The following is a 25,703-nucleotide window of genomic DNA, read 5'->3' as shown; positions in this document are numbered from 1 at the left end:
CTCATACAGATACAGACAGACATCATCTTCCTTTTCAAATGCAAACAGATGGACATCATACCAAAAGGACTGAAGGTAAAAAATCCATTACAATCTTCATACCACACAGACTATGGTGACAGCTTGTGCCACACACTCTCAAAGAAACTATGGAACCACCTGATCAACATCCTCTACATCAAACAGGGAAAGATTGAGAATGAGCTCTCAAAACTGGATACTCTCATAAAAAAACAACCTTCCACACAAACTTCCTTGTGGCTGGACTTTACAAAAGCTAGACAAGCCATTTACAACACACACTTTGCTTCTCTACAAAAGAAAAAGGACACTAAACTATCTAAACTACTACATGCCACAAGGGGCCACAACAGTGGTTCCCTTAACCCACCCAGCCATTACCCTCTGATCCCACTGAGGGTTAACAAAAGAAACTACACCATTTGCTCAAGAAACTCCCTGAAAAAGCACAAGAACAAATCCACACAGACACACCCCTAGAACCCCGACCAGGGGTATTCTATCTGCTACCCAAGATCCATAAACCTGGAAATCCTGGACGCCCCATCATCTCAGGTATTGGCATCCTGACAGCAGGATTGTCTGGCTATGTAGACTCCCTCCTCAGGCCCTACGCTACCAGCACTCCCAGCTATCTTCGAGTACCACTGACTTCCTGAGGAAACTACAATCCATCGGTGATCTTCCTGAAAACACCATCCTGGCCACTATGGATGTAGGAGCCCTCTACACCAACATTCCACACAAAGATGGACTGCAAGCAATCAGGAACAGTATCCCCAATAATGTCACGGCAAACCTGGTGGCTGAACTTTGTGACTTTGTCCTCACCCATAACTATTTCACATCTGGGGACAATGTATACCTTCAAATCAGCGGCACTGCTATGGGTATCCGCATGGCCCCACAGTATGCCAACATTTTTATGGCTGACTCTGAACAACTCTTCCTCAGCTCTCGTGCCCTAATGCCCCAACTCTACTTGTGCTACATTGATGACATCTTCATCATCTGGACCCATGGAAAAGAAACCCTAGTCAAAGGCTTTCTGAAAGTCAAGTACACTATATCAACTGGTTTCAGAGTAGCAGCTGTGTTAGTCTGTATCCGCAAAAACAAAAGGAGTATTTGTGGCACCTTAGAGACTAACAAATTTATTTGAGCATAAGCTTTCGTGAACTACAGCTCACTTCATCAGATGTATGCAGTAAAAAATACAGTGGCGGGAGATTTTATATACACAGAGAACATGTAACAATGGATGTTCCCGTACACACTGTAACGAGAGAGATCAGGTAAGGTGAGCTATTACCAGCAGGAGAGCGCTACATTGATGACATCTTGATTCCACCATGATTTCAACAATTTCCATCCCACCAGCAACCTCAGCCTGGACCAGTCCACACAAGAGATCCACTTCCTGGACACTACGGTGCTAATAAGCGATGGTCACATAAACACCACCCTTTACCAAAAACCTACTGACTGCTATACTTACCTACATGCATCCAGCTTTCATCCAGACCACACCACATGATCCATTGTCTACAGCCAAGCTCTACGGTACAACCGCATTTGCTCCAACCCCTCAGACAGAGACAAACACCTACAAGATCTCTATCAAGCGTTCTTACAACTACAATACCCACCTGCTGAAGTGAAGAAACAGATTGACAGAGCCAGAAGAGTACCCAGAAGTTACCTACTTACAGGACAGGCCCAACAAAGAAAATAACAGAACGCCACTAGCCATCACCTTCGGCCCCCAACTAAAACCTCTCCAACGCATCATCAAGGATCTACAACCTATCCTGAAGGATGACCCATCATTCTCACAGATCTTGGGAGACAGGCCAGTCCTGGCTTACAGACAGCCCCCAACCTGGAGCAAATACTCACCAGCAACCAGACACCACAAAACAGAACCACTAACCTAGGAACCTATCCTTGCAACAAAGCCCCTTGCCAACTGTGTCCACATATCTATTCAGGAGACACCCTCATAGCGCCTAATCACATCAGCCATGCTATCAGAGGCTCGTTCACCTGCACATCTACCAATGTGATATATGCCATCATGTGCCAGCAATGCCCCTCTGCCGTGTACATTGGCCAAACTGGACAGTCTCTACATAAAAGAATAAATGGACACAAATCAGACGCCAAGAATTATAACATTCAAAAACCAGTCGGAGAACACTTCAATCTCTTTGGTCACTCGATTACAGACCTAAAAGTGGCAATTCTTCAACAAAAAAACTTCAAAAAAGACTCCAATGAGAGACTGCTGAATTGGAATTAATTTGCAAACTGGATACAATTAACTTAGGCTTGAATGAAGACTGGGAGTGGATGTGTCATTACACAAAGTAAAACTATTTCCCCATGTTTATGCCCCCTCTCCCCTCCCAGTTCCTCACACATTTCTTGTCAACTGCTGGAAATGGCCCAACTTGATTATCACTACAAAAGGTTTTTTCCCCCGGCTCTCTTGCTGATAATAGCTCACCTTACCTGATCACTCTCGTTACAGTGTGTATGGTAACACCCATTGTTTCATGTTCTCTGTGTATATAAATCTCCCCACTGTATTATCCACTGAATTCATCCGATGAAGTGAGCTGTAGCTCACAAAAGCTTATGCTCAAATAAATTTGTTAGTCTCTAAGGTGCCACAAGTACTCCTTTTCTTTTTACTATATCAACTGGATCACTTTTGCTGAGTCCCTCAAAGAATTCTAATATACTGGTGAAGCATGATTTCCTTTTGCAAAAGGGGTGTAATAGGGATGCCTCTTCAGGAAGTAAAAGGCTGCCTGAGCCCAGCTGGAATGGCCTGTAATGCACACAGGTGGAGCAAACCTGGCTAACTTGTAGCAGGATCTTATCTAGTTAAATACAATAGTCTTTGAAAAGTGATAGCCTCACCCTTAGGGTGTTCCTGAAAGGTCTTTGTTTCATAAGAGGACTCTTACAAACAAAATTGGGTCTTTATCAACAGAACTATTTACAGAGGTTCTGCAACTCCAGCTAGCATTCCAGCCATAGGCACACAGACTGGCTTTCTGGTATGTCCTCCAAATTCTTCCCGCCTGCAACCTGTGCTCCCTCCCTCTCAGTTCTAGGTAGGTTGTTACATTTTTCCTTTTAAACATTTGTTGTTATATCTTTTGTGCAAGCATTTGCTGACTTGCTAACGCATAGCCCACCCTAGGGAGATGGTCTTTACCAGTCTGTGGCAGCGTTTTAGACATAATATTCCTTCAAGTGTGCTGGTTTTCAAAATACTCTATTTCTTGTTTAAATTATCCCTGTTGATAGGGGACTTGGTTCCACACTCTGTTTCTGCCTCCTTTCTGTTAGGTGGTATCCTATTGGTCCTCTGTATTGCTCTTAAACATTGTTTCTTCTACATTAGGCCATCTGGTAGCTGCAGAGGCTCTTTCTAAGCCCTTGTCTTGGCCTCGACCTCATCTTGCAGACATAACTCATCCCTCACATAGCAGTAGGGGGTCACCTTCTATGGCACTTGCTCTCTTTGATCTAGCTATCCCTGAACTATGAATTGTGTTACTGCCTGTAGCACCCCATCCTGGTCAGTGCTCCGTTGGATTGTCTGGAACCTCTATCAGAGATGGAAAGGTTCTGTAGCATGTTGATACACTCTCTGTGTGTAGTACTCTGAAAGGTATGCCCACTGCTCAGTGTACCTGCCACCACTCGTGACTTTCCTGGGCAGATCATTATCTTCATGTCATAGAGCTGAAGTTCCTGTAACATGCATTGTAGCTGCTTGGGTGCACTCAGCTGTGGGTTCTTCATGATGCTTTCTAATATAATCAGACTGCATGTCCATCTTGTGCCAACAAGTAACCTGAAGGAATCATTCCATTCCACAGAGCACAACGTGTAGTTCCTTTTTTATCTGAACATATCCACTTTCTGTGTCTGGTAGGGCCTCAGTAGCAAAAGCTATGGGCATTGCATTAGTGTTGCTCCTAGGCCTCCTTCTGAGGCATCATACTGTAGCTCTAGATGCTCCACAGATTTGTAGTATTATAGGACTGATGCATCACTTATCATTTCTTTACTTTTAAAAAAAAATGCCTGTTCTTGGGTCTCTAACTATCTGTATGCTGCATCACTGGGTTTAACGGTCTCAAAGGCTCTCACAGGCTTCTGATAGGTGTGTGCAGAATCTGGAAAGATAGCTGGCTATTCCTATAAATTGCTAGATTCCCTTCAAATCCTTTGGTCTTGGCATTTCCTCAATAGCTCATAGTTTTCCAAGGTCTGGCCAGATTCCCTCAAGTCAACAGATGTCTGATTTAGGGGACCTCCGTTCTCCTCAGCTTCATCTTACCTGCATTCAGCCTACTATTCCACTCCTGGCACTTGTTTAGGAGTTGTCTCAGCTTAGTATCATGGCTCTGCATTTCCTCTTCCTTGGTGTCTCCTTCTCCTGTAGTAAGAAGTCATCAGCTACAATATGATGCCTGAGAGTCTAACTAGTGCCCAATTTAGTTTATATTGGAACTACATCATCTAAGTCCAGGAAGTCATATGACCCAGAAGAGTGAAACACATTCTTGCTTGTGTCTTTGGGTAAGCCTGTTGGTGGTTGACAAGGTTCAATAAAGTTTGAAATATTTTTTATAGGTGATAAGCCTTCAATGACCTTGAATCTAACATGGCTCCTATGAACTCTATGCTTTGAATTGGAGCAAAACTAGATTTTTCTCTGCTTATTTTGAGGGCCAGAGTAGCAAATGGCCTTTGGATTACATGGATTGAGCTGGTTGTCTGGTGAGGTGATTTCCCTCGGATAAACCAATCGTCAAGTTAGAGGTATGTAAACCTGGATACCTTGCCATCTCATGTAAGCTGCCACAACAGCCAGCTACACTTGGTGGAAACCCTCAGTGCTACAGAAAGCCCGAAGGGTGGGACACAATACTGGTAGCAAATCTCTCATACTAAGAATCTAAGGTATTTCTTGTGAGCTGGATATATGGACAGGTGAAAATAGGCATCCTGAAGGTTGAGAGTCACAAAACAGTCTTGATTATAGAGGCTGAAGTTATCATCCTGAAAACCTGAAGCAATGAATGAAAGTAATCCAAGCATTGAAGGTCCAAGACAGGGCATCAACTCCCTTTCTTTTTCAGACTAGAAAATAATGGGAGTAGAACCTCTTGCCCGTGAACTCTAAAGGCACCTCCCCCACTGCTCTACATTGCAGAAGGGAGTCCACCTGCTGTTTCAACAATGTCTCATGAGAATGGTCCCTAAAGAGGGATGGGATAGGAAGGCAGGGGTAGGAAGCGCTTGGAACTGTACGCCTTTGTTGACCAACTCTAAGGGCTTGTCTACGCAGGTAATTCACAGGGAAGTTAGGGCAAAAGAACTAGTGTGTGAATTTAAAGTGAAATAACTATTTCACACAAACTCCGTGTGGACACTCTTATTTCGCACTGAGAGTGCCTTTGTGCAGTTTTGGTTAATCCAATTCCAAAGTAGAGCTTAAGACAAGTCTAACACCTGGTCACATGCGTCTCATTTTCATAGGCAGTGAAGTGAGTCACCTACATCTTGGCTCTGGAGGAGGATTTAGCTGCTCTGCCTGTCTCAGAAGTTGTTGCCTCCTATGTCTAGTGAGCCAAAGAGCTCAAAATTGAGCCACAGTTTACAGGAACGCGGGAAATCACCTCACCAGGAATTAAGTCTGTTCAGATTTGGTAGAGAGCCTTTTCCCTCCGGATTGGAGGACACTCATTGAATGATCCGGAAAGAAGAGTTTATGGAAAACTCTCTCACTTTCTGAGTTCTTCTAAAAAAGGAATGACAAATTGAGGCCATGTCAAGTGTCCATTGTTCAGCATAATAAGTGCTTCACAAAAAGGAGCAAGCTTTGAACCCTGGAACATTACTTCAGCCACAGAGGCCTAGTTTCTGGTACCGAAGAAGTCCCTAACACTAATAAATCTTTTTTTAAGCCTGTGGGTATAAAAATAATCAGAAAACTAACTCTCTTACCTAAACTAATATACTGATTATTTATATAAAGAGATTTAAATCACACAGTGGGCAAGATACACTACCAAATGTTCCATCTCGCAGCCACAGGTGGTTAGAAGAAACTGAAGGACAGTTAGGCCCACTCTGCCCTTTATGTCTTTGGAGGGGATGGGGGGCCGAAGGGCATCCAGGACACAGACGCAAGGGACACTGCTGGCCAAAAGAATCTGATCTCATATGCACTGTGGCACATGTAATCAGAAATGGTACCCACATGGACAATCGCTCGAAGAGTAAAGCTCCCATTGACTTCAGTGGAGCCAAGATTTCACCAAAGGAGTTGAGTCTTAGCCATATTATCTTCTCTCCCAAATCTTCTCTACTTCCTCCATTCTCTATGGCTATTGACACCATTATTACCCCACCCCATCACTCATGCCTGCAATTCCTCCCTGTCTTTTGCCCCCAACTAGCAAGTCACAGCCAGATTCTGTCACTTTTCCCTCCTCAACATCTTCACCACACGTTCTTTTCTTTCCATCCCCATAGCTAACTCTTTCATTCAGGGTCTCATTATATCTTATCTCAGCTTCTAAAACATCCTCCTCTCTGGTCTCCCTAAAATGCCAATTCCCTCCACCTATTCAGTGCTAACACTAATTACAGGAAAATGGGCAGTGGATGGTTCCATAACCACTCCAGCTGCTAAACAGAGTGGGAAGTGATTGATGCCTGGGAGGGCAAAGCGTATACACTCTTAGGCTATGCGTATACTAGAGAGCTACAGCAACACAGCTGAACTGATGCAGCTGTGCCGCTGTAAGATCTTTCATGTAGCTGATCCACGCTGAAGGGAGAGAGAGCTCTCCTGTTGACATAATTAAACCGCCCACAATGAGTGGTGGCAGCTATGTCAGTGGGAGAAGCTCTCCTGGCGACATAGTGCTGTACACACTACCACTTTATTCCAGCGAAACTTAGGTCGTTCAGGGGTGTATTTTTTCACACCCCTGAGCAACATAAGTTTTGCCGACATAAGTGGTAGGGTAAACATGGTCTAAATCTATAGAATGTAAGGTGTGAGGGAACTACATACACCCCTGTACTGTTAGCTACTACTCAAAACATTTCTGTGGCTCTATAGGCAATGACTTCTCCAATGGGACCCTGTGGAAGCACTGTCAAGGAAGAGGATATTTTAGCTGTTCTTATTTAGGTTAGCATGATTTTCTTTAATTCTCTGTGATCAGCTTTTTCGTAAGAAGGAGAAATTTTCAACATGTGAATAATACAAAAGAAAAAGCTTGTTGAAAAACATGGAAACACTTACATGCGAAATAAACTCTTGGGCAATCTTGTGTCCACCCGAAGAAAAGAGCAGAAAACTAAGAAGAAGATGCCTGACAAGGTGTTTGGTGCAAGGTTGCCTTTTATCTGTTTTAGTGCTAGCTGCAGCCTGCAGATCTGTGATAGAGAGGGTTGTACAGCTGAAGAGCATCATCAAACGATCATACACTGCTCGAGCTTCTACCTGTAAGGAACAATTTCAAAAGATAAAGGATCGGAGAAGAATAAAAATTGTGTTTATGGAGTTTTTTTGTTGTTGGTTTTTTTGAGATTTGTTCACTAACAGACATCTGAATCCTTGGAAGAAATCGTAAAAATATGTCAAGAGCTTGAGTTTAAGAGGCACTGTAGAGAACAGGGAAGGAAGGGGGAGGCACATTTTGCTTACGCTGGTTCACACAAACATAAATGGACAAAATGGAAAATTCTTTACTTTCTTTGGTCTTGCAAACTAAGCAGCCAAGGCATCGAGCCAAGTTTTGACCTTTTTTGTCATGAAAGGAAATGGAGAAAATCCCTCAGTAGAATGCAGTCAGATTTTTACATTGTGGGAAAAAGAACAGAAGGCTCCTTGAAGGCTCACTTCAATATTGCAGCTACAAATCAATTAAACCCCCATGCAATCTGACCTCAACTGATAAAACGTTCTGATAAGAACAACGGGTTTTGGCTTCTTCCTGTATTACTTGCAACATGTTTATTTTGTTTGCCTCTTGGAGCAGCCAATATAAATGTATTGTCAAAACAGAGAATGACGATTTTGGTGTCTACATAATAGAAGTTGTTAGTTCATCATAAGCAGCTATTAAAAACATATTTCATTGTAATAATACTGTTCATTACATAAAAAACAGGAAACATAAGGACAAAAGCAAAACATACCACCTAGGACTCAGGGAAGTAGGACACCAGCCCCACAAGTGTTCTTGAGTTCCTTTTAGTTTTCGCTATTTGTTTCCTAGCACTTACTGATTTTTTCACATTAACATTTCTATATATGCTAGCTTGAAAGAGTTTGCTTTTCTCGAAAGGTAATTTCTCATTGAAGTCTGTCCCAGGTTACACTAGGGATGCTACATGGCACTAATGAGACCACAATAAAAGTTTATGAGACATAATGAAATGTTATTGTTCCATTGAGATTGGATTGCCTCCAAACAAGGGCACCTGAATCTTACTCCTTCCCATTTCACTACACCTGCACTGATTCCCCCATTCAACCACTCCTAAGCTGAATCAATAAGGAAGAGTGGCTACAATATATCTAAACCTCTTTAATGGTAAAAATATTTTGGATTTTAAATCGTGCCCCACTACTCCATGATATTCAAAGCAGATGTTATGATTTCAGCTTCCACCTAGTGCTGCATCTGTTAATGTGTGTCTGGTTGCAGTGTTTCAGTCTCTCTTTCACATAACCAGGTGCTACAAAATCCTCTTCTTCCTCCTCTCTGCTGAAATGACTACAGGCTCCCGTACCTATCAGTCTTCACATTCTTTTTTCTCTGTGTTCTCATTCCCCTGTGCTAGGACTAGAGAAAAGAGGGTGGCAGGGGGGTGAGGGAGGATGAGATATTTTGACTGAGCAGTGGCAAGTTAGGAACAAGGTGGTGTGAAGAAACTACAACTCTAAAGTGCACTTCTGAGGAGCGATCAGGACTTTAATGAAACTGGAACAACAGCAAGAAGCACTAAGAAAGGGGGAAGGAAACAATAGACAAAGGGATCCCTCTATGCATATGGAGTACTGTCCTTTCCCCACCACTCCCTGCCACAAAAGAAAACTAACAAATGGGTTAAACCAATTTGTCTCAAACAAAGTGATTTTTTCCTATCATCAGACTGGTATTTTCAAGAGAAATTCATAAAAAACTTTGGAAAGAGACAATGTCTTCCATTGAGATCAGGTGCAATATCCATATCCAAAGGACTTGCATCCTAATTCAGTATTGCTTTCATTGTATTTACAGAGACACCATTATCTTTTTCTACAGAAGTATGCCAAGTTTGATTATTTAAAAAGTTAGCACCTTCCTCCCATTCATAAGGGATTTTTTTATGCTGAAGTATAAACCTTTAAAAACAAACATTTATAATGGAAGTATCAATTATCCTAACTGTGACACTTGAGCACACCTTCTTATATTATTCAAAGTAAAATAAACACTATTTTCCCAAGTATATTTAACCAGTTATTAGTTAAATAGTGTCTTCTGATATCCCACAAACAAAATGTCCAAGATCCTTTTCAGAAACACAGAGAATTTTAATTGTGTGAGATAACTTGAGGTTTTAACTAACACCAAGAAAATACTATTTGCTCAAGACCTGATCGTGCATTGTGCTACTTCCTCTTTGGGGCCATATGACGCAAAATTTAAACGCTGGGTAATATCTGTGACAAAGGAGGATTCCCTGGGTTGGGTAGAACTGGGATAACAGCTCTACACCACACATGCCCACACAGTCTGTATGTAAGGATAGGGTGTGTGGTCAGAATGCAGCTGTACTCCAACGATTCCCGCCTACTGCAATAGTCCCTATAGTCATAGGTAGCTACGGCTAAATTAGTGCAGTTCTTAGGCTGCTTTAACTTACTCAGGGCATCCAATAGGTCCCATGCTGGGTCCAGAATAGGGAAATGCAAAGCTAGCATAAGCCCCGCCTTTGTCCTTCTCCCCTCTGTTCCTATGCTGAGTGGAACAGAGAACCAGACCTTTAGTGTTTAAAACAAAACTAAGTAGCCATGACACAAGCTAATATAAGAAAGACTGAATTACATCCTCAGATCACTGCCTAGATTCTATGATGACAGGTGCAACAGAAATCAAATTAGATAGATAATGTTAATTCAGATTCACTGCTGCTGAATGTGAATGAAAAATGCTGCACTGTTTTTATTAGTTCTCTCACTTTTAAAGCACGGCAGTCTTACAAGACTATGTCACAGGAGCTCTGAAATCCTGCCACACACAGATTCAAAAGGAACAGTTACAGGTGTACCAATCAAGCTGATTTGATACAGTCATATTTTTCAGAAAAAAAGTAAATAAAGGCATTCTGGCCTTCAGTACACTTGACAAACCCAGTTTCCAAATGTTCACAGTTGAAAGAGCCACAAAAATTATCTTGGATCCCCTCTACTGCAGAATTTTACAATTCCAGGAGGACCCTGCAAACCCCAGCCACTTTCCCACATAAATGCCTCAATTTTCAGGTATACAATTGGCTAAATACTCTCAGCCATGGCTACACCACCCACCACAATTTGAGTCCTCTTCTCTTTATCATTGTGTGGACTGTAGTAAAATGCAAGCAGCCACAGAAAAGTATCTGAGGATTCATCTTCAGACTTCAGCAACTGCTCTACAGCGATATCAGCCCATTCTCCAAAACGAACAAACAAAAACCAGCTCTCAAAGAGGTCAGCGTAAGATCTGCAAAAGAATCAAAATACATTTCAGTTTTGCTGGCTATTCATGATCTTGTGGGATGCAAAAAGGTTCCCAGCAGGGCTTCCCCATTAGGTGAAGATGCTGTTTAGTAAGGAATTGTGCAGTTCCCACTTGTGGTCAGTGCTAAAGGGCCTGCTGATGTTGTCCACCCATGAACTGTGAAAAGCTGAGGGCTATACTGCTGACACGGTAATGTGGCTTTGACACTTTCTTGAGGTGCCAGGACTGTAAGTCAACTGTGTTACCCCCCTGACTCAGTGAGAGGGAGTCTTTGTTGTGGAAGGTGGGTGACAGCTCCCTGACACTACCAACCCTTCAGCACTCTCTTCTGGGCTCTACCCGCTGCTACTTTGCTTTTCAAGTAAAACATTAGGTGTACCTCAGAACTCCTCAAAAGCATCCACCCTGTAGCCTCCAGCCTCTGTCACTAAACACACATAATAATTACCAGGAATAGTACATATACACCAACTTGTTTGAGTCAACTGTATATCAGCTCCAATATAACAACACAGCACTGTAAACTATTTATAATAAACGTTTATGAACAAATGTAGAGATTTAAGAGATAGTGAGCAAGGACAATAACAGGTTACAAATAAAACAAAAGTATAACAGGCTTCTACTAGAACAAGACTTACTTTTAACAGGCTACAAACATTTGTCTAAAACAGTCTCTCAGCTGATCTTTTCCTGCAAAGTGTGCTGGTTTTCAGTCAAACTAGGATCCACAACACTCATGAATCATTCCCCCCCACACCTCCCGCCCAGGAGGTTTCTCAGTGAAACGGGTAACAAAACGTCCTTTTGCTTTTCCTTATATTTTCCAGAGTTCATTGTCTTTATTCCCAGAGTCAGAATTATTCTCCTCTGTAAAGGCGGTTTCCATTGTATTGACTTACAATGCTTCATTTATAAATGAACCTAGGTAGACAGGTAAACCAACAGTCCTTTTTCTAGGAAAAACTTGATAGTCAACCCTGCCTGGGATGCAGATTCTGAAATATATTTTTCAATACATACATACATACAACTTTCAACGCAAATTCTTAAATATCATCTATACATACATCTCATAATGCTTATATGTCACCAGTTTTTATTTGATACCTTACAAGATACTATTTATGGATAAAACCATGAAAGCAGAATATTAGGTGTAGTAAGTTTTTCAGGCTTAATAGGAGTTGCTGTTACAGAACAGTGAACCCTTTGCCAGTTGGCACTGAGGGGGTCTTAGGATTACAGTGGTGTTGGATACACAAGTTCCATAAATTAACTGTTTCCATGCACAGAAGGATGGATTTAGCTCTGTTAGTTAATATAGAGCGTGGTTGATATGTTGTTGGACATTACTAGGATGTGTCGGAATCATGAGTGGTGTGAACACTTGTAGGCTTCCCAGACAGCTCTCAGCTCCAGGAGATTTATTTGCATTCTGGTCTCTCGAGGGATCCAGGTGCCTTGTCCTGTGAGTCATCCATATGGGCTCCCCAGTCCCGTTGGGAGGCATCCGTAACTAGCTTCTTCTCAGGTATGGGCAGGCAGAGGGGAACTTCCATGAATATACGCTTGGAGTCTTTCAACCACATCAAGGGAGAATAATCACTATTGTGTACATACTGTCTTCCTGGCACATTTACCACACAGCACTTGCCCTGACCTAGTCTATAGTCGCTCCTATGAATTCTATAGTTTGTGTCAGATTTAGGATAGACTATTCCATGTTTATACCAATTCCCAGGGCCATTAGGTGATGGAGCAGCAATGATGTCAATGTCAAAACTTCTAGACAGGACCTTCCTGTCAGGAGCAAGTCATCTAGATATGGATGACAACGGAGCCATTGCAACAGGCCTCTGCTGCTACTATTGCAAACTTCTTTGTAAATAGCCTGGGTGCTGCTGATAAGCCAAATGGAAGAACCCTTATTAGTAGTGGTTGGGACCAGCCACTAACCTAAGGAAACACACACAGGGACCTGGCTGGAGGGCCAAGTCAGGAAGAAGGAGCATCCTGAGTTTCAGAGAGGGAGAGCAGCAACAGAGTGTGCAGCATGCAGCAGAAGGGGGCCTCAGATCTGGAAGGAACTAATCCCCAGAGTGGCTAGAAGGAGGTACACCTTGCGGTGAGTGGAGCCTATCACAGAGTAACTATAAGGCCTGATTTTCTGAAGTGCTCATTGACTTGAACTGTGGGCACTTGAGACCTCTGAAAAATCAGGTTAATAGTTTAGCAGGCCTCCTTATATCCTAGGATATCCTATTTTCCTATCCTTAAAACAGAGGTTGAATTTGGGAACTAATAAGAAAATGGCAACTAAAGAGAACTAAGCATTAATGAACCAAGATTATGAACCACATGACTTTTCACAAAGTAATAGAAGAACAGGTAGAAATGATGAGGGATAGTCTAAGTATTTTTATTTACCTAATGCTTTTATCTTCTATTATTGCTTTAAGCATGTCAGTAATGTATTTCAGGTGCTGAGACCAGAGTGTAGCTGGCAAATCTGGAAAACAATGAGAAGAAATGTTGTACCTAATGAAACAATATTTGGTGTGGTATCAAGCTAGAACTAGAACTTGCTGGACATATGATTCAGTCTTCAGTAATTGCTTCTCATTTTTAAACTTTCCCATAGTTTTCAACCATATCCATAATAAATTATTTTTTTAGGACAAAAGTTCAGTTGCAAAATACAGAACTAAAGTTCAGGCTATTCATCAAATTAGGCATAAGTGTGTGTACACACACACGCATGCATACACACACAAACAAACATATATATATATAGTTTCTCATCAATACTAATCTAGTATTTCTGTTATCCCAGTCAACTGCCCCTGTCCTTAGCAGAAATTGCCAATCATGCAAAACTGCTTCACATGAAACATTAGTTTTCTGATATGCATAAATGAGAGACAATGGAGACCAAACTTATTTTCATTTGTGACTTAACTGAAATCAGATTTCCAGATTTTAGAGAGGAAAAAGGCAACACAATGCATTAACACGTCTTATGGGCGTTTTCACAGTGATCATTATTGGGCTTACAAGACATGAACATTGAATACCTTTCCAGTGCTTGATAACTGTTTTTTAATTCCTAGCATTGGCTTTATTATATTGAAAATAATTTGCCTTTCTTCTATTACTCTTATTTGGTTTTAATTTTGTTTAAATCTACGCCATTGTATATAAAAGTTACACAAAAACCTACGTTAAAAGAGCATTACAAAAGTGGCAAAGTCAAGCTCTCAGAATTAAGGTAACCCTTGTGCATTATTTTTGAGGTTATCTATTGTGCAGAAAAATAAATGAAAATGCAGATTCTGTTAATGCTGCAAAACAATTCAAGGCAGAACTTACCAAAAGGATGTTTGAGTAAGGCTATCACAAGATGCTGCTGATGATGAGGAAAGTAGGCCTTCAGGGGAAATTTATGCTAAAACAAAAAGTCAATATTTTAAAAGAGCTTTGTGGTCAGCTTCTGAGAATATAAAACCTAAAGATATTATAGGTTCACCTAATGTAATAACCACATACAATAATGGTGCTGTCTGGCATAAAGAGTGTTTAATTAGTTTTAGACCTAACATTTAAGATTTTGTATGAAGAAGGAGGGAATAGAAAAGAGGGAAGGAGGCTTACAAAACCTAGTTATTTATGTTACTGGAATTATTTTACCTCAGTGAAAACAGGCTTTTGGGGATGGTGGGAGTTTAAATCTAAATGTTCCCATACAGTGTTTGTGAATACAAAAAGCAATTTTGTTCTAATGTATAAGAACCAGAAAGAGTAACTGACTAATGTAATTTAATTCCAACAGATGCATAATTCAAAAAGTAAACAAATATTTTGTTATTATTTGTGAAAATTAAGGGACTAGCAGCAGTGGAACCCAAACTATTTTATTTTACAAGCACCTGTTCGGTATACTTAGGACAATGCAGTGAGTTATCCCACTAGCTACCTTAACTCTAGCCTGCATTCTCTAGCTGAAGGGACTATTCAGTCTCGACACCAGCTCTTGAACACAGACAGCATATTATGCCAAATTACATGACAGATCTAAGTATCAGAGGGTAGCTGTGTTAGTCTATATTCACAAAAACAAGGAGGTTTTTTTACCCACTGTTTTTTTACCCACAAAAGCTTATGCCCAAATAAATCTGTTAATCTTTAAGGTGCCACCAGACTCCTCATTGTTTATGACAGGTCTGTAATTCCGAACTCTATCCAATGAGGACTGTGCTTAGGGTATGTCTACACTACAGAATAAGGTCGAATTTATAGAAGTCAGTTTTTTAGAAATCGGTTTTATATATTCAAGTGTGTGTGTCCCCACAGAAAGTGCTCTAAGTACATTAAGTGCATTAACTCGGCAGAGTGCTTCCATAGTACCGAGACTAGAGTCGACTTCCAGAGTGTTGCACTGTGGGTAGCTATCCCACAGTTCCCGCAGTCTCCGCTGTCCATTGGAATTCTGGGTTGAGATCCCAATGCCTGATGGGGCTAAAACATTGTCGCAGGTGGTTCTGGGTACATATCGTCAGGCCCCTGTTCCCTCCGTCCCTCCGTGAAAGCAAGGGCAGACAATCGTTTCGCGCCTATTGTCCTGAGTTACCTGTGCAGACGCCATACCACGGCAAGCATGGAGCCTGCTCAGGTAACCGTCACCATATGTCTCCTGGGTGCTCGCAGACACGGTACTGCATTGCTACACAGTAGCAGCAACCCATTGCCCTTGTGGCAGCAGACGGTACAGTACGACGTAGCCGTCATCGTCATGTCCGAGGTGCTCCTGGCCACATCGGCCATGAGCGCCTGGGCAGACATGGACGCAGGGACTAAATTTGGAGTGACTTGACCAGATCATTCTCTTTAGTCCTGCAATCAGTCCTATTGAACCGTCTTATGGTGAGCAGGCAGGCGACACGGATTGCTAGCAGTCCTATTGCATCATCTTCTGCCAGGCAGGCAAGAGATGAGGATGGCTAGCGGTCCTACTGCACCATCTTCTGCCGAGCAGTCATGAGATGTGGATGGCATGTAGTCCTTCTGCACCGTCTGCTGCCAGCCAAAGATGTAAAAGATAGATGGAGTGGATCAAAACAAGAAATAGACCAGATTTGTTTTGTACTCATTTGCCTCCTCCCAGTCTAGGGGACTCATTCCTCTAGGTCACACTGCAGTCACCCACAGAGAAGGTGCAGCGAGGTAAATCTAGCTATGTATCAATCAGAGGCCAGACTAACCTCCTTGTTCCAATAAGAACAATAACTTAGGTGCACCATTTCTTATTGGAACCCTCCGTGAAGTCCTGCCTGAAATACTCCTTGATGTAAAGCCACCCCCTTTGTTGATTTTAGCTCCTGTAAGCCAACCCTGTAAGCCATGTCGTCAGTCGCCCCTCCCTCCGTCAGAGCAACGGCAGACAATCGTTCCGCGCCTTTTTTCTGTGCGGACGCCATACCAAGGCAAGCACGGAGGCCGCTCAGCTCACTTTGGCAATTAGGAGCACATTAAACACCACACACATTATCCAGCAGTATATGCAGCACCAGAAGCTGGCAAAGCGATACTGGGCGAGGAGGTGACGTCAGCGCGGTCACGTGAGTGATCAGGTCATGGACACAGATTTCTCTGAAAGCATGGGCCCTGCCAATGCATGCATCATGGTGCTAATGGGGCAGGTTCATGCTGTGAAACGCCCATTCTGGGCTCGGGAAACAAGCACAGACTGGTGGGACCGCATAGTGTTGCAGGTCTGGGATGATTCCCAGTGGCTGAGAAACTTTCGCATGCATAAGGGCACTTTCATGGAACTTTGTGACTTGCTTTCCCCTGCCCCGAAGCGCATGAATACCAAGATGAGAGCAGCCCTCACAGTTGAGAAGCGAGTGGCGATAGCCCTATGGAAGCTTGCAACGCTAGACAACTACCGGTCAGTTGGGAATCAATTTGGAGTGGGCAAATCTACTGTTGGGGCTGCTGTGATGCAAGTAGCCCACGCAATCAAAGATCTGCTGATATCAAGGGCAGTGACCCTGGGAAATGTGCAGGTCACAGTGGATGGCTTTGCTGCAATGGGATTTCCTAACTGTGGTGGGGCCATAGACGGAACCCATATCCCTATCTTGGCACCGGAGCGCCAAGCCGGCGAGTACATAAACCGCAAGGGGTACTTTTCAATAGTGCTGCAAGCTCTGGTGGATCACAAGGGACATTTCACCAACATCAACGTGGGATGGCTGGGAAAGGTACATGACGCTCGCATCTTCAGGAACTCTGGTCTGTTTCAAAAGCTGCAGGATGGGACTTTATTCCCAAACCAGAAGATGTTGGGGATGTTGAACTGCCTATATGTATCCTTGGGGACCCAGCCTACCCCTTAATGCCATGGCTCATGAAGCCGTACACAGGCAGCCTGGACAGTAGTCAGGAGCTGTTCAACTACAGGCTGAGCAAGTGCGGAATGGTGGTAGAATGTGCATTTGGATGTTTAAAGGCGCGCTGGTGCAGTTTACTGACTCGCTTAGACCTCAGCGAAACCAATATTCCCACTGTTATTACTGCTTGCTGTGTGCTCCACAATACCTGTGAGAGTAAGGGGGAGACGTTTATGGCGGGGTGGGAGGTTGAGGCAAATCGCCTGGCTGCTGGTTACGCGCAGCCAGACACCAGGGCGGTTAGAAGAGCACAGGAGGGCGCGGTACGCATCAGAGAAGCTTTGAAAACCAGTTTCATGACTGGCAGGCTACGGTGTGAAAGTTCTCTTTGTTTCTCCTTGATGAAACCCCCCGCCCCTTGGTTCACTCTACTTCCCTGTAAGCTAACCACCCTCCCCTCCTCCCTTCGATCACCGCTTGCAGAGGCAATAAAGTCATTGTTGCTTCACATTCATGCATTCTTTATTCATTCATCACACAAATAGGGGGATGACTACCAAGGTAGCCCAGGAGGGGTGGTGGAGGAGGGAAGGAAAATGCCACACAGCACTTTAAGCACAGCACTTTAAAAGTTTACAACTTTAAAATTTATTGAATGACAGCCTTCTTTTTTTGGGCAATCCTCTGTGGCGGAGTGGCTGGTTGGCCGGTGGTCCCCCCACCGCGTTCTTGGGCGTCTGGGTGTGGAGGCTATGGAACTTGGGGAGGAGGGCAGTTGGTTACACAGGGGCTGTAGTGGCAGTCTGTGCTCCAGCTGCCTTTGCTGCAGCCCAACCATACACTGGAGCATACTGGGTTGGTCCTCCAGCAGCCTCAGCATTGAATCCTGCCTCCTCTCATCACGCTGCCGCCACATTTGAGCTTCAACCTGTCTTCAGCCCGCCACCTCTCCTCCCGGTCATTTTGTGCTTTCCTGCACTCTGACATTATTTGCCTCCACGCATTCGTCTGTGCTCTGTCAGTGTGGGAGGACAGCATGAGCTCGGAGAACATTTCATCTTGAGTGCGTTTTTTTTTCTTTCTAATCTTCACTAGCCTTTGGGAAGGAGAAGATCCTGTGATCATTGAAACACATGCAGCTGGTGGAGAAAAAAAAAAGGGACAGCGGTATTTAAAGAGACACATTTTATAAAACAGTGGCTACACTCTTTCAGGGTAAACCTTGCTGTTAACATTACGTACGTAACACATGTGCTTTCGTTACAAGGTCGCATTTTGCCTCCCCCCACCGCGTGGCTACCCCCTCAACTCTCCCCCCTCCCCGTGGCTAACAGTGGGGAACATTTCTGTTTAGCCACAGGCAAACAGCCCAGCAGGAATGGGCTCCTCTGAGTGTCCCCTGAAGAAAAGCACTCTATTTCAACCAGGTGACCATGAATTATATCTCACTCTCCTGAGGATAACACAGAGAGATAAAGAACGGATGTTGTTTGAACGCCAGCAAACACACACTGCAATGCTTTGTTGTACAATGATTCCCGAGTACGTATTACTGGCCTGGAGTGGTAAAGTGTCCTACCATGAAGGAGGCAATAAGGCTGCCCTCCCCAGAAACCTTTTGCAAAGGCTTTGGGAGTACATCCAGGAGAACCGCGAATGCCAGGGCAAAGTAATCCTTTCACATGCTTGCTTTTAAACCATGTATAGTATTTTAAAAGGTACACTCACCGGAGGTCCCTTCTCCGCCTGCCGGGTCCAGGAAGCAGCCTTGGGTGGGTTCAGGGGGTACTGGCTCCAGGTCCAGGGTGAGAAACAGTTCCTGGCTGTCGGGAAAACCGGTTTTTCCGCTTGCTTGCTGTGAATTATCTACAACCTCATCATCATCTTCTTCGTCTCCAAAACCTGCTTCCGTGTTGCCTCCATCTCCATTGAAGGAGTCAAACAACGCGGCTGGGGTAGTGGTGGCTGAACCCCCTAAAATGGCATGCAGCTCATCATAGAAGCGGCATGTTTGGGGCTCTGACCCGGAGCGGCCGTTCGCCTCTCTGGTTTTCTGGTAGGCTTGCCTCAGCTCCTTCAGTTTCACGCGGCACTGCTTCGGGTCCCTGTTATGGCCTCTGTCCTTCATGCCCTGGGAGATTTTGACAACGGTTTTGGCATTTTGAAAACTGCAACGGAGTTCTGATAGCACGGATTCCTCTCCGCAAACAGCGATTAGATCCCATACCTCCCGTTCGGTCCATGCTGGAGCTCTTTTGTGATTCTGGGACTCCATCATGGTCACCTCTGCTGATGAGCTCTGCAAGGTCACCTGCAGCTTGCCACGCTGGCCAAACAGGAAATGAGATTCAAAAGTTCACGGTTCTTTTCCTGTCTACCTGGCCAGTGCATCTGAGTTGAGAGTGCTGTCCAGAGCAGTCACAATGGAGCACTCTGGGATAGCTCCTGGAGGCCAATACCATCTAATTGCGTCCACAGTATCCCAAATTCGAGCCGGCAAGGCCGATTTAATCCACTTGTCAGGGGTGGAGTATGGAAATCGATTTTAAGAGCCCTTTAAGTCGAAATAAAGGGCTTCATCGTGTGGACGGGTGCAGGTTTACATCGATTTAACGCTGCTAAATTCGACCTAAAGTCCTAGTGTAGACCAGGGCTTAGACTACCACGCTCATTTTACTTGGATTTTGTCATGTATACTCAGATACCATGGTGATGTGCATTTTATAAATACATGTAATGATATTCTTTCCCGTCACTTTAATGAGTTTTTCTTTTTTGTCTCCACCCATGAATGCAGGAAAACCAATTTGTTGTAAGCAATTTCTACATCACTCTTTATACAAGGCATCAAAATAGCTAAACAAGGCAACATTAGGGAAAAACAAGTTTAGATGTGTCTGGATCTAATAGTTGACATAAAAGTACAATTGAAAGTCAAAGTTTAGTTTTTATACAAAAAGATATTTGTTCAACTAATGATTAAAAAGAAAAATCAGACATACATTTAATGAACATTCCCAGGCGAAAAATGGTTGTTAACTTGATGTTACTGTTGAAACACTCACTTACTGTGTGGGGGGGGGAAGGAGGGGGAACAGACAACAAGAGAGAAGTTTAGCTTTCTCCAAAAACACAGGTTCAAAGTTTAAATGTCCAAAACTAATGTCGCTCAGACAGCCCTAAGTCTGATCTGAACATTGTTAGAAACTTTTAAACAGCTTTATTTGAACATAACACATGGGTTCATCTCTCCAGTGACCTCAGGGCCAAGCCTTTCAACAAGGGTGCCTAACAACAGGTTCCTAAGTCCTCATTTAGGCATCTACATAAGTGGCCTGATTTACAAACATGGGGTAAATCAGTTTGATCTACAAACAAGCTCCCAACAACCCAAGGGGAACATATGCACTGCTACCTCCCCTAAACAGCACTCCTCTACACTCCCCAGCTATGCCATGCCCTTTCTCACCCATTCTAAGTGATCTATAAGGATATTAGAAGGGACTGTGATTGTGGCCAGCCATTATACTGGGGGGAGTACAGGGTTTTCTGTAAACTCTTTCCTACCCTGCACACCTCTGTGGACACAACCTGGTTCTTAGAAAGATTCACAAGATACATCTGTTTACCTAGCCTTTTTTCCAATTAGCTGAACTATAAATTCCTGGGGTCTCAAACAACTGGCCAGATCCTTCTTCATTCTCAGTCTTTAGTGTTCCTCTTATTTGAAATGTTAATGGAGCAATTTATGTCCCATTAAGTACATGCAGACATAGAGATGGGTACCTTATAAATGCATGTAATAACTGTTACAGTTTCAGGGTAACTCAACTATATTTGCACCCTCCCCATTCCCATGGTCCACTTCAGGAGCATCCAGTCAGGTCTCAGTTCTCCAGCTGTCACCTGTCTCTGGATAGGGGCCTTGTACTACTCCCTTCTGACCAGGGGTTTCAAGGCTGCACAGCCACCAGCCATACACTGTGATAACTCCAGCAAGCTAGCCTGCCTAATGGCCAGCATCTGTGACTTGCTTTCTCTCCGAGAGCTATAAACAGTGTATTGCCAGCAGTTACCACACAGATCTTTCTAAACAAGTACATTTATTCTTAGGGCAGAAACATTACAAAGAAAATAAAGACCCCCCCCCTACCCCCCGCCCGCAAGTTCCTACAGATTTACTAAAAGTCTACCAGAGGTCACTCCTAACCCCCCCAGGGAGTGGTACCTCTCTGAGGTTGTTTACAGTTTCAGCAACTTGCCTTAATCATGCCCCCCCTGTTTTTAGTTCCTGGAGGAGCTGTGGTAACCTGTCCCCATGAATTTATAAACCATTCATAAATTTAATACAATAGTTCTCAAAGATACGGTGTGAAGTTGCAATGTCTACAATTATAATATTATTCAGAAAGCAAAAACAATACAATCAAATTAATTTAAACCAAATTTATTATCCTAGTCTGAGACCTTGTATGCTAAATTGTAGCAAATTTTACAGTTGATTTATAAACTCTTGGGGGGAAAAAAAGATTTATAATGCAAATGCTCACAGGCACCACCTTAATTATAGCAGTGTGAATATGCACACATAAATTGCATAAAGAAGATCTATTTCATATTTAAAGCCAGCTTCACATAAAAAAGTGGGCAATAATCCATGACATGATGTCATCAAGTGAAGAACTTTCACCATAAAACACATGCAGAGCCAGCACAACAAATTTAGCCCTCCAGCAAGTTGAAGAGTGCAGAATTTCTGCTTATGATCTCCAACCCACCACCCCTGCCTCCCTGGGGCTGCACAATGTACTGCTAACATGCAACCAGGATGGAATAAAATTAATGTGTGTGGCATTTATTCATATTAAATAAGACAGCTGCAGTTTCATCTCTAATTCATACACCTGAAGCTAGAAGACAGATTTAATCACAATGCTAATTAGAGGCAAGTATATCACGGATTCCAAGACCCACCCCTTCACCAACCACTATCTCCCAAAAAGATGTGGAAATCAAAGAAAGTAGAAATTCTCTGGAGTTTGTTTAGAGGTTAAATATATTCAATAGTAGAATAGCTTCCCAACCCAGTGTTCCTGCCATGTCAAACTGCACTGGACAAATTAATGAAATGATTAGAGTAAGAAATTTTGGTACAGGCTAGGAACCTAATGAAAGCTTGTGACCTATAAATATAATTACAATTTTCAAGTCCCCTGTTCTTGGATTTTAAACTCTGAGGGGCTGATTCTCCTCTTAGTTAAGTTCGTGAAAAACACAAGTAATTTCACTGCAGTCAATTGAGTAAGAGTGCTGTAAAATTACCATGAGAGGAGAATAAGATCCTGAGTGGGGAAATTTTAAGCCTCATCTGAACTCTTGGATGATCAAACCTGACTATTTTGTACCGTTGTATTTATTTTTCTTTGTTTTTTTCTTATTACATTCAGCACAGTGCTCAGTAGGATCCCTGCTGCTGCAAAAGAAATACTTGCCTATGGTCTCCCTCACTCTTTCAGTACAAGATTGAGCATCATGCTGTAATTCAGCATGCAGGCAAATGCTGCAGGGCCGGGATAACAATATAATATATGCCGTGCTTAATTTGCACCAGGGCTTGCCAGGGCTGAGCCCTTGCACCTCTAGGCTTAGCAGTTCATAGCCCTGGAACCTCTGGGCTTGCTGCATCAGTTATGAATGTAAAATAATTCCTTTAGCCCTGGCACCTCTTTCATTACAAATTAAGCACTGAATATAAGGGCAAGATAACTTATGTTGGTGAAATGCTACAGCATAACAAATAAATTACTCCTATTTTGCAAAAGGCATAATAGTTTTGCACCTCTATGTCTGATGCCAGTTAAAGGGCCTCAACTATGTCTTGGCATCCATCTATAGTAGTGATGTGAGACCACTATTTGGCTCATTTTATTCCATCAGCATTCTAAAATTTAAAATTGTTCTTTTCATGCTAAATCTGAAAACCTCTCATTAAAAAGTTATCTAAAGAAATAGAGCTTGACTAACCTGCTTGTTATCCTTCTGGTGAGCTTGAACAAAACACCATGTAAACATCTGTATTATGGTCATTACTTCTGGAGTTCCACCGGTTTCCAGTAGTGCATTCCTGAGCATTGAAAAGTTAAATTACGACAGGTCAGATTATTAGTCTGTTAATCACACAGCTTTTAACTGAAGGATAAAGAGAGCGAGAGAGAGAGAGAGAGCGCTTTCTTTCTATATTGTAGCCTTGAGCTGTGTCTGAACTCATCAGGCTATAATGCCAGCATGAAAACTGAAGAAACTAACTTCACTTTAACATTTTTTAAAGAACACACACACACACAAACACACACACCTTTTGTGATAAACACAGCATTGTCCTTTGACAAATATTTCACACTTTGAGCTTAATTTTTAAAGGAGGACAGATCCAGACTTTTTTTTTTTTTGCAGCTGTGACCCATGCATTTAGAGGTCTAAATGGGGCAGCTATGTACTTAGGTGTCTACATGATAGGGTTTGCATCTGCAACAAATTGTAGCGCAGGGAAAAAAGGGCAACATTAAAAAAGCAGGCTGGCATAAAAAATGGATTTTAAAACTCCAATCCTGCAAAGCACTTAAGCACAAACTTAACTTTAAGCTTCAGTTGAACTACTCACATACTTTACATTTAGCATGTTCTTAAGTGCTTAGCTGGATCAGAGCCCATAAGCAGTTCCAGGGCTTGTTTACAAGGGGAAACTCAGAAAAGTTAAGTCCAATAAACTGAAGGTGTGACGTCAACGTGCCTACATTAAAGCATATTAAACCCCCACCTGGATGCTCTTGTTCAGGAGTAAGCGGCCTCCATTTGCTGTAGCTTAATCTCTCAAATTACAGTTAAATAAATGCACTTTACTCCTAAATTCTATCATCCGCATGGGTGAGGAGGAAGGTACTTTAACATGCTCTAATTTATTAGTATTGACTTCATACATTTGGACAACTTGCCTTAACTTTCCCGAGTGTTCCCATGTAGACATGGCCTAAGATTCAACAAGTAGAATCCACTTGGCCATGTTGCAAGGTGCAAGAATAGCATTCACATTGCCTAAAATTGTTCATTGTTCACAGTTGCTCTCTCACTGTAGGTTACAAGAAGAAAGTTCAACCCAATTCATATTTAGATTAGGCAATGAAAAGATTTAAAAAATTGAAAAGACCACACAAAGAGATGGAACTTTATAATTTAGTAATACAGTTACAGCTTAGTGATTTAGAAAAATAAACAGCAACATAAACAGAGATAAGGAGGACTTGTGGCACCTTAAAGACTAACAAATTTATTGGAGCATAAGCTTTCGTGAGCTACAGCTCACTTCATTGGATGCATTCAGTGGAAAATACAATGGGGAGATTTATATACACAGAGAACATGAAATAATGGGTGTTACCATACACACTGGAATGAGAGTGATCAGGTAAGGTGAGCTATTACCAGCAGGAGAGCAGGGGTGGGGGGGAAATTATCACTTTTGTACTGATAATCAAGGTGGGCCATTTCCAGCAGTTGACAAGAACATCTGAGGAACAGCGGGCAGGGGCGTGGGATAAACATGGGGAAATAGTTTTACTTTCTGTAATGAACCATCCACTCCCAGTCTTTATTCAAGCCTAAGTTAATTGTATCCAGTTTGCAAATTAGATGAATGAATGTTGTACCAAAATCATATTGTACAGCTGCAGTTGGTACAGCAGTAGCATAATCAGAGCCTCGTGCACTCCGTAATGATTTCAGTTGTGAAATAACAAAATCAATCCAGGCAGTTTCATCTGTCGGGCAGGTGAAACGCTTAAATTGTCGCTCCACAGGACATAATGTGTAACCCTGAGCAAGTCTAGCAGGCAGTATAAAGGCAGCTAAAGCTAAGGGCAGGGAAAACTGCTTTCCATTCCCCTCTTTGAAAAGCATGTAATGATAGAAAAAACAGATTCTCCATTTCTCCTGGGAACAGTATAGCAAGTTCAGGGTAAGAGGTCTAGTGGGATACCACGAAAATCAGTGTTAGTGTCTTATTTAACATTTTCATTAATGATCTGGAAGAGGAATACATATTATATTGCCAACATTCAGAGATGATACTAAATTGGAAGTAGATGTGATCACCAGCAAAAACAGAGAAACATTACAAAGGAGCCTCCAGAGGTTAGATACATGAGCCGAAAACAATTAAGTAAGATTCAACTTGGAGAAACAAAAGCTAATATGTCTGGGATAAAATAATCCAAAACACAAACTCATGGAAACCATGTTTGTCTGGGCCATGTTGGTGCAAGGTTGTCAGCGTCTCGTCTGTCTCTGTTTGCAGCATTGGTTGTAGTGTCTTTGAGGTTGGGTGTATGGGGAAGTCCAGAATCACTGATTATAGAATCTGCCTTGTTTCTTTTTTGTTTGCAAGGACTTAGATTCCAAGTGTCTTTAACGT

The 25,703-nt window shown here is 42.6% G+C and overlaps 2 protein-coding genes across 11 annotated transcripts in view; both read right to left on the bottom strand.

Annotated features, from left to right (window-relative positions):
* The window catches only part of FANCC (FA complementation group C), a 156,769-nt gene that overhangs the window by 5,072 nt on the left and 125,994 nt on the right, over positions 1 to 25,703 (bottom strand). For 9 of the 10 annotated variants that reach the window (XM_073344975.1, XM_073344973.1, XM_073344976.1 and 6 more), the window contains 5 exons: positions 23,261 to 23,360; positions 14,214 to 14,289; positions 13,272 to 13,353; positions 10,649 to 10,823; positions 7,370 to 7,570 (listed from right to left, as the gene is read on the bottom strand). In XM_073344975.1, coding sequence (XP_073201076.1) covers positions 7,370 to 7,570; positions 10,649 to 10,823; positions 13,272 to 13,353; positions 14,214 to 14,289; positions 23,261 to 23,360 — 634 coding nt within the window. The remainder of the gene's footprint in view (positions 1 to 7,369; positions 7,571 to 10,648; positions 10,824 to 13,271; positions 13,354 to 14,213; positions 14,290 to 23,260; positions 23,361 to 25,703) is intronic. The other variant, XM_073344981.1, reaches the window with a different exon arrangement.
* LOC140911609 (uncharacterized) lies at positions 17,337 to 19,603 on the bottom strand. Its single transcript, XM_073344984.1, has 2 exons — positions 18,965 to 19,603; positions 17,337 to 18,375 (listed from the first exon to the last, which is right to left on the bottom strand). Exons 1-2 carry the CDS (start codon positions 19,512 to 19,514, stop codon positions 18,110 to 18,112), a joined length of 816 nt encoding a protein of 271 aa, XP_073201085.1. The 5' UTR covers positions 19,515 to 19,603; the 3' UTR covers positions 17,337 to 18,109.

This window comes from Lepidochelys kempii, chromosome 5 (assembly GCF_965140265.1).
Source record: "Lepidochelys kempii isolate rLepKem1 chromosome 5, rLepKem1.hap2, whole genome shotgun sequence".
NCBI classification, from domain to species: Eukaryota; Metazoa; Chordata; order Testudines; family Cheloniidae; genus Lepidochelys; species Lepidochelys kempii.
The sequence above is the reverse complement of the archived record's forward strand: the minus strand, read 5'-3'. Positions and strand labels throughout refer to the sequence as shown.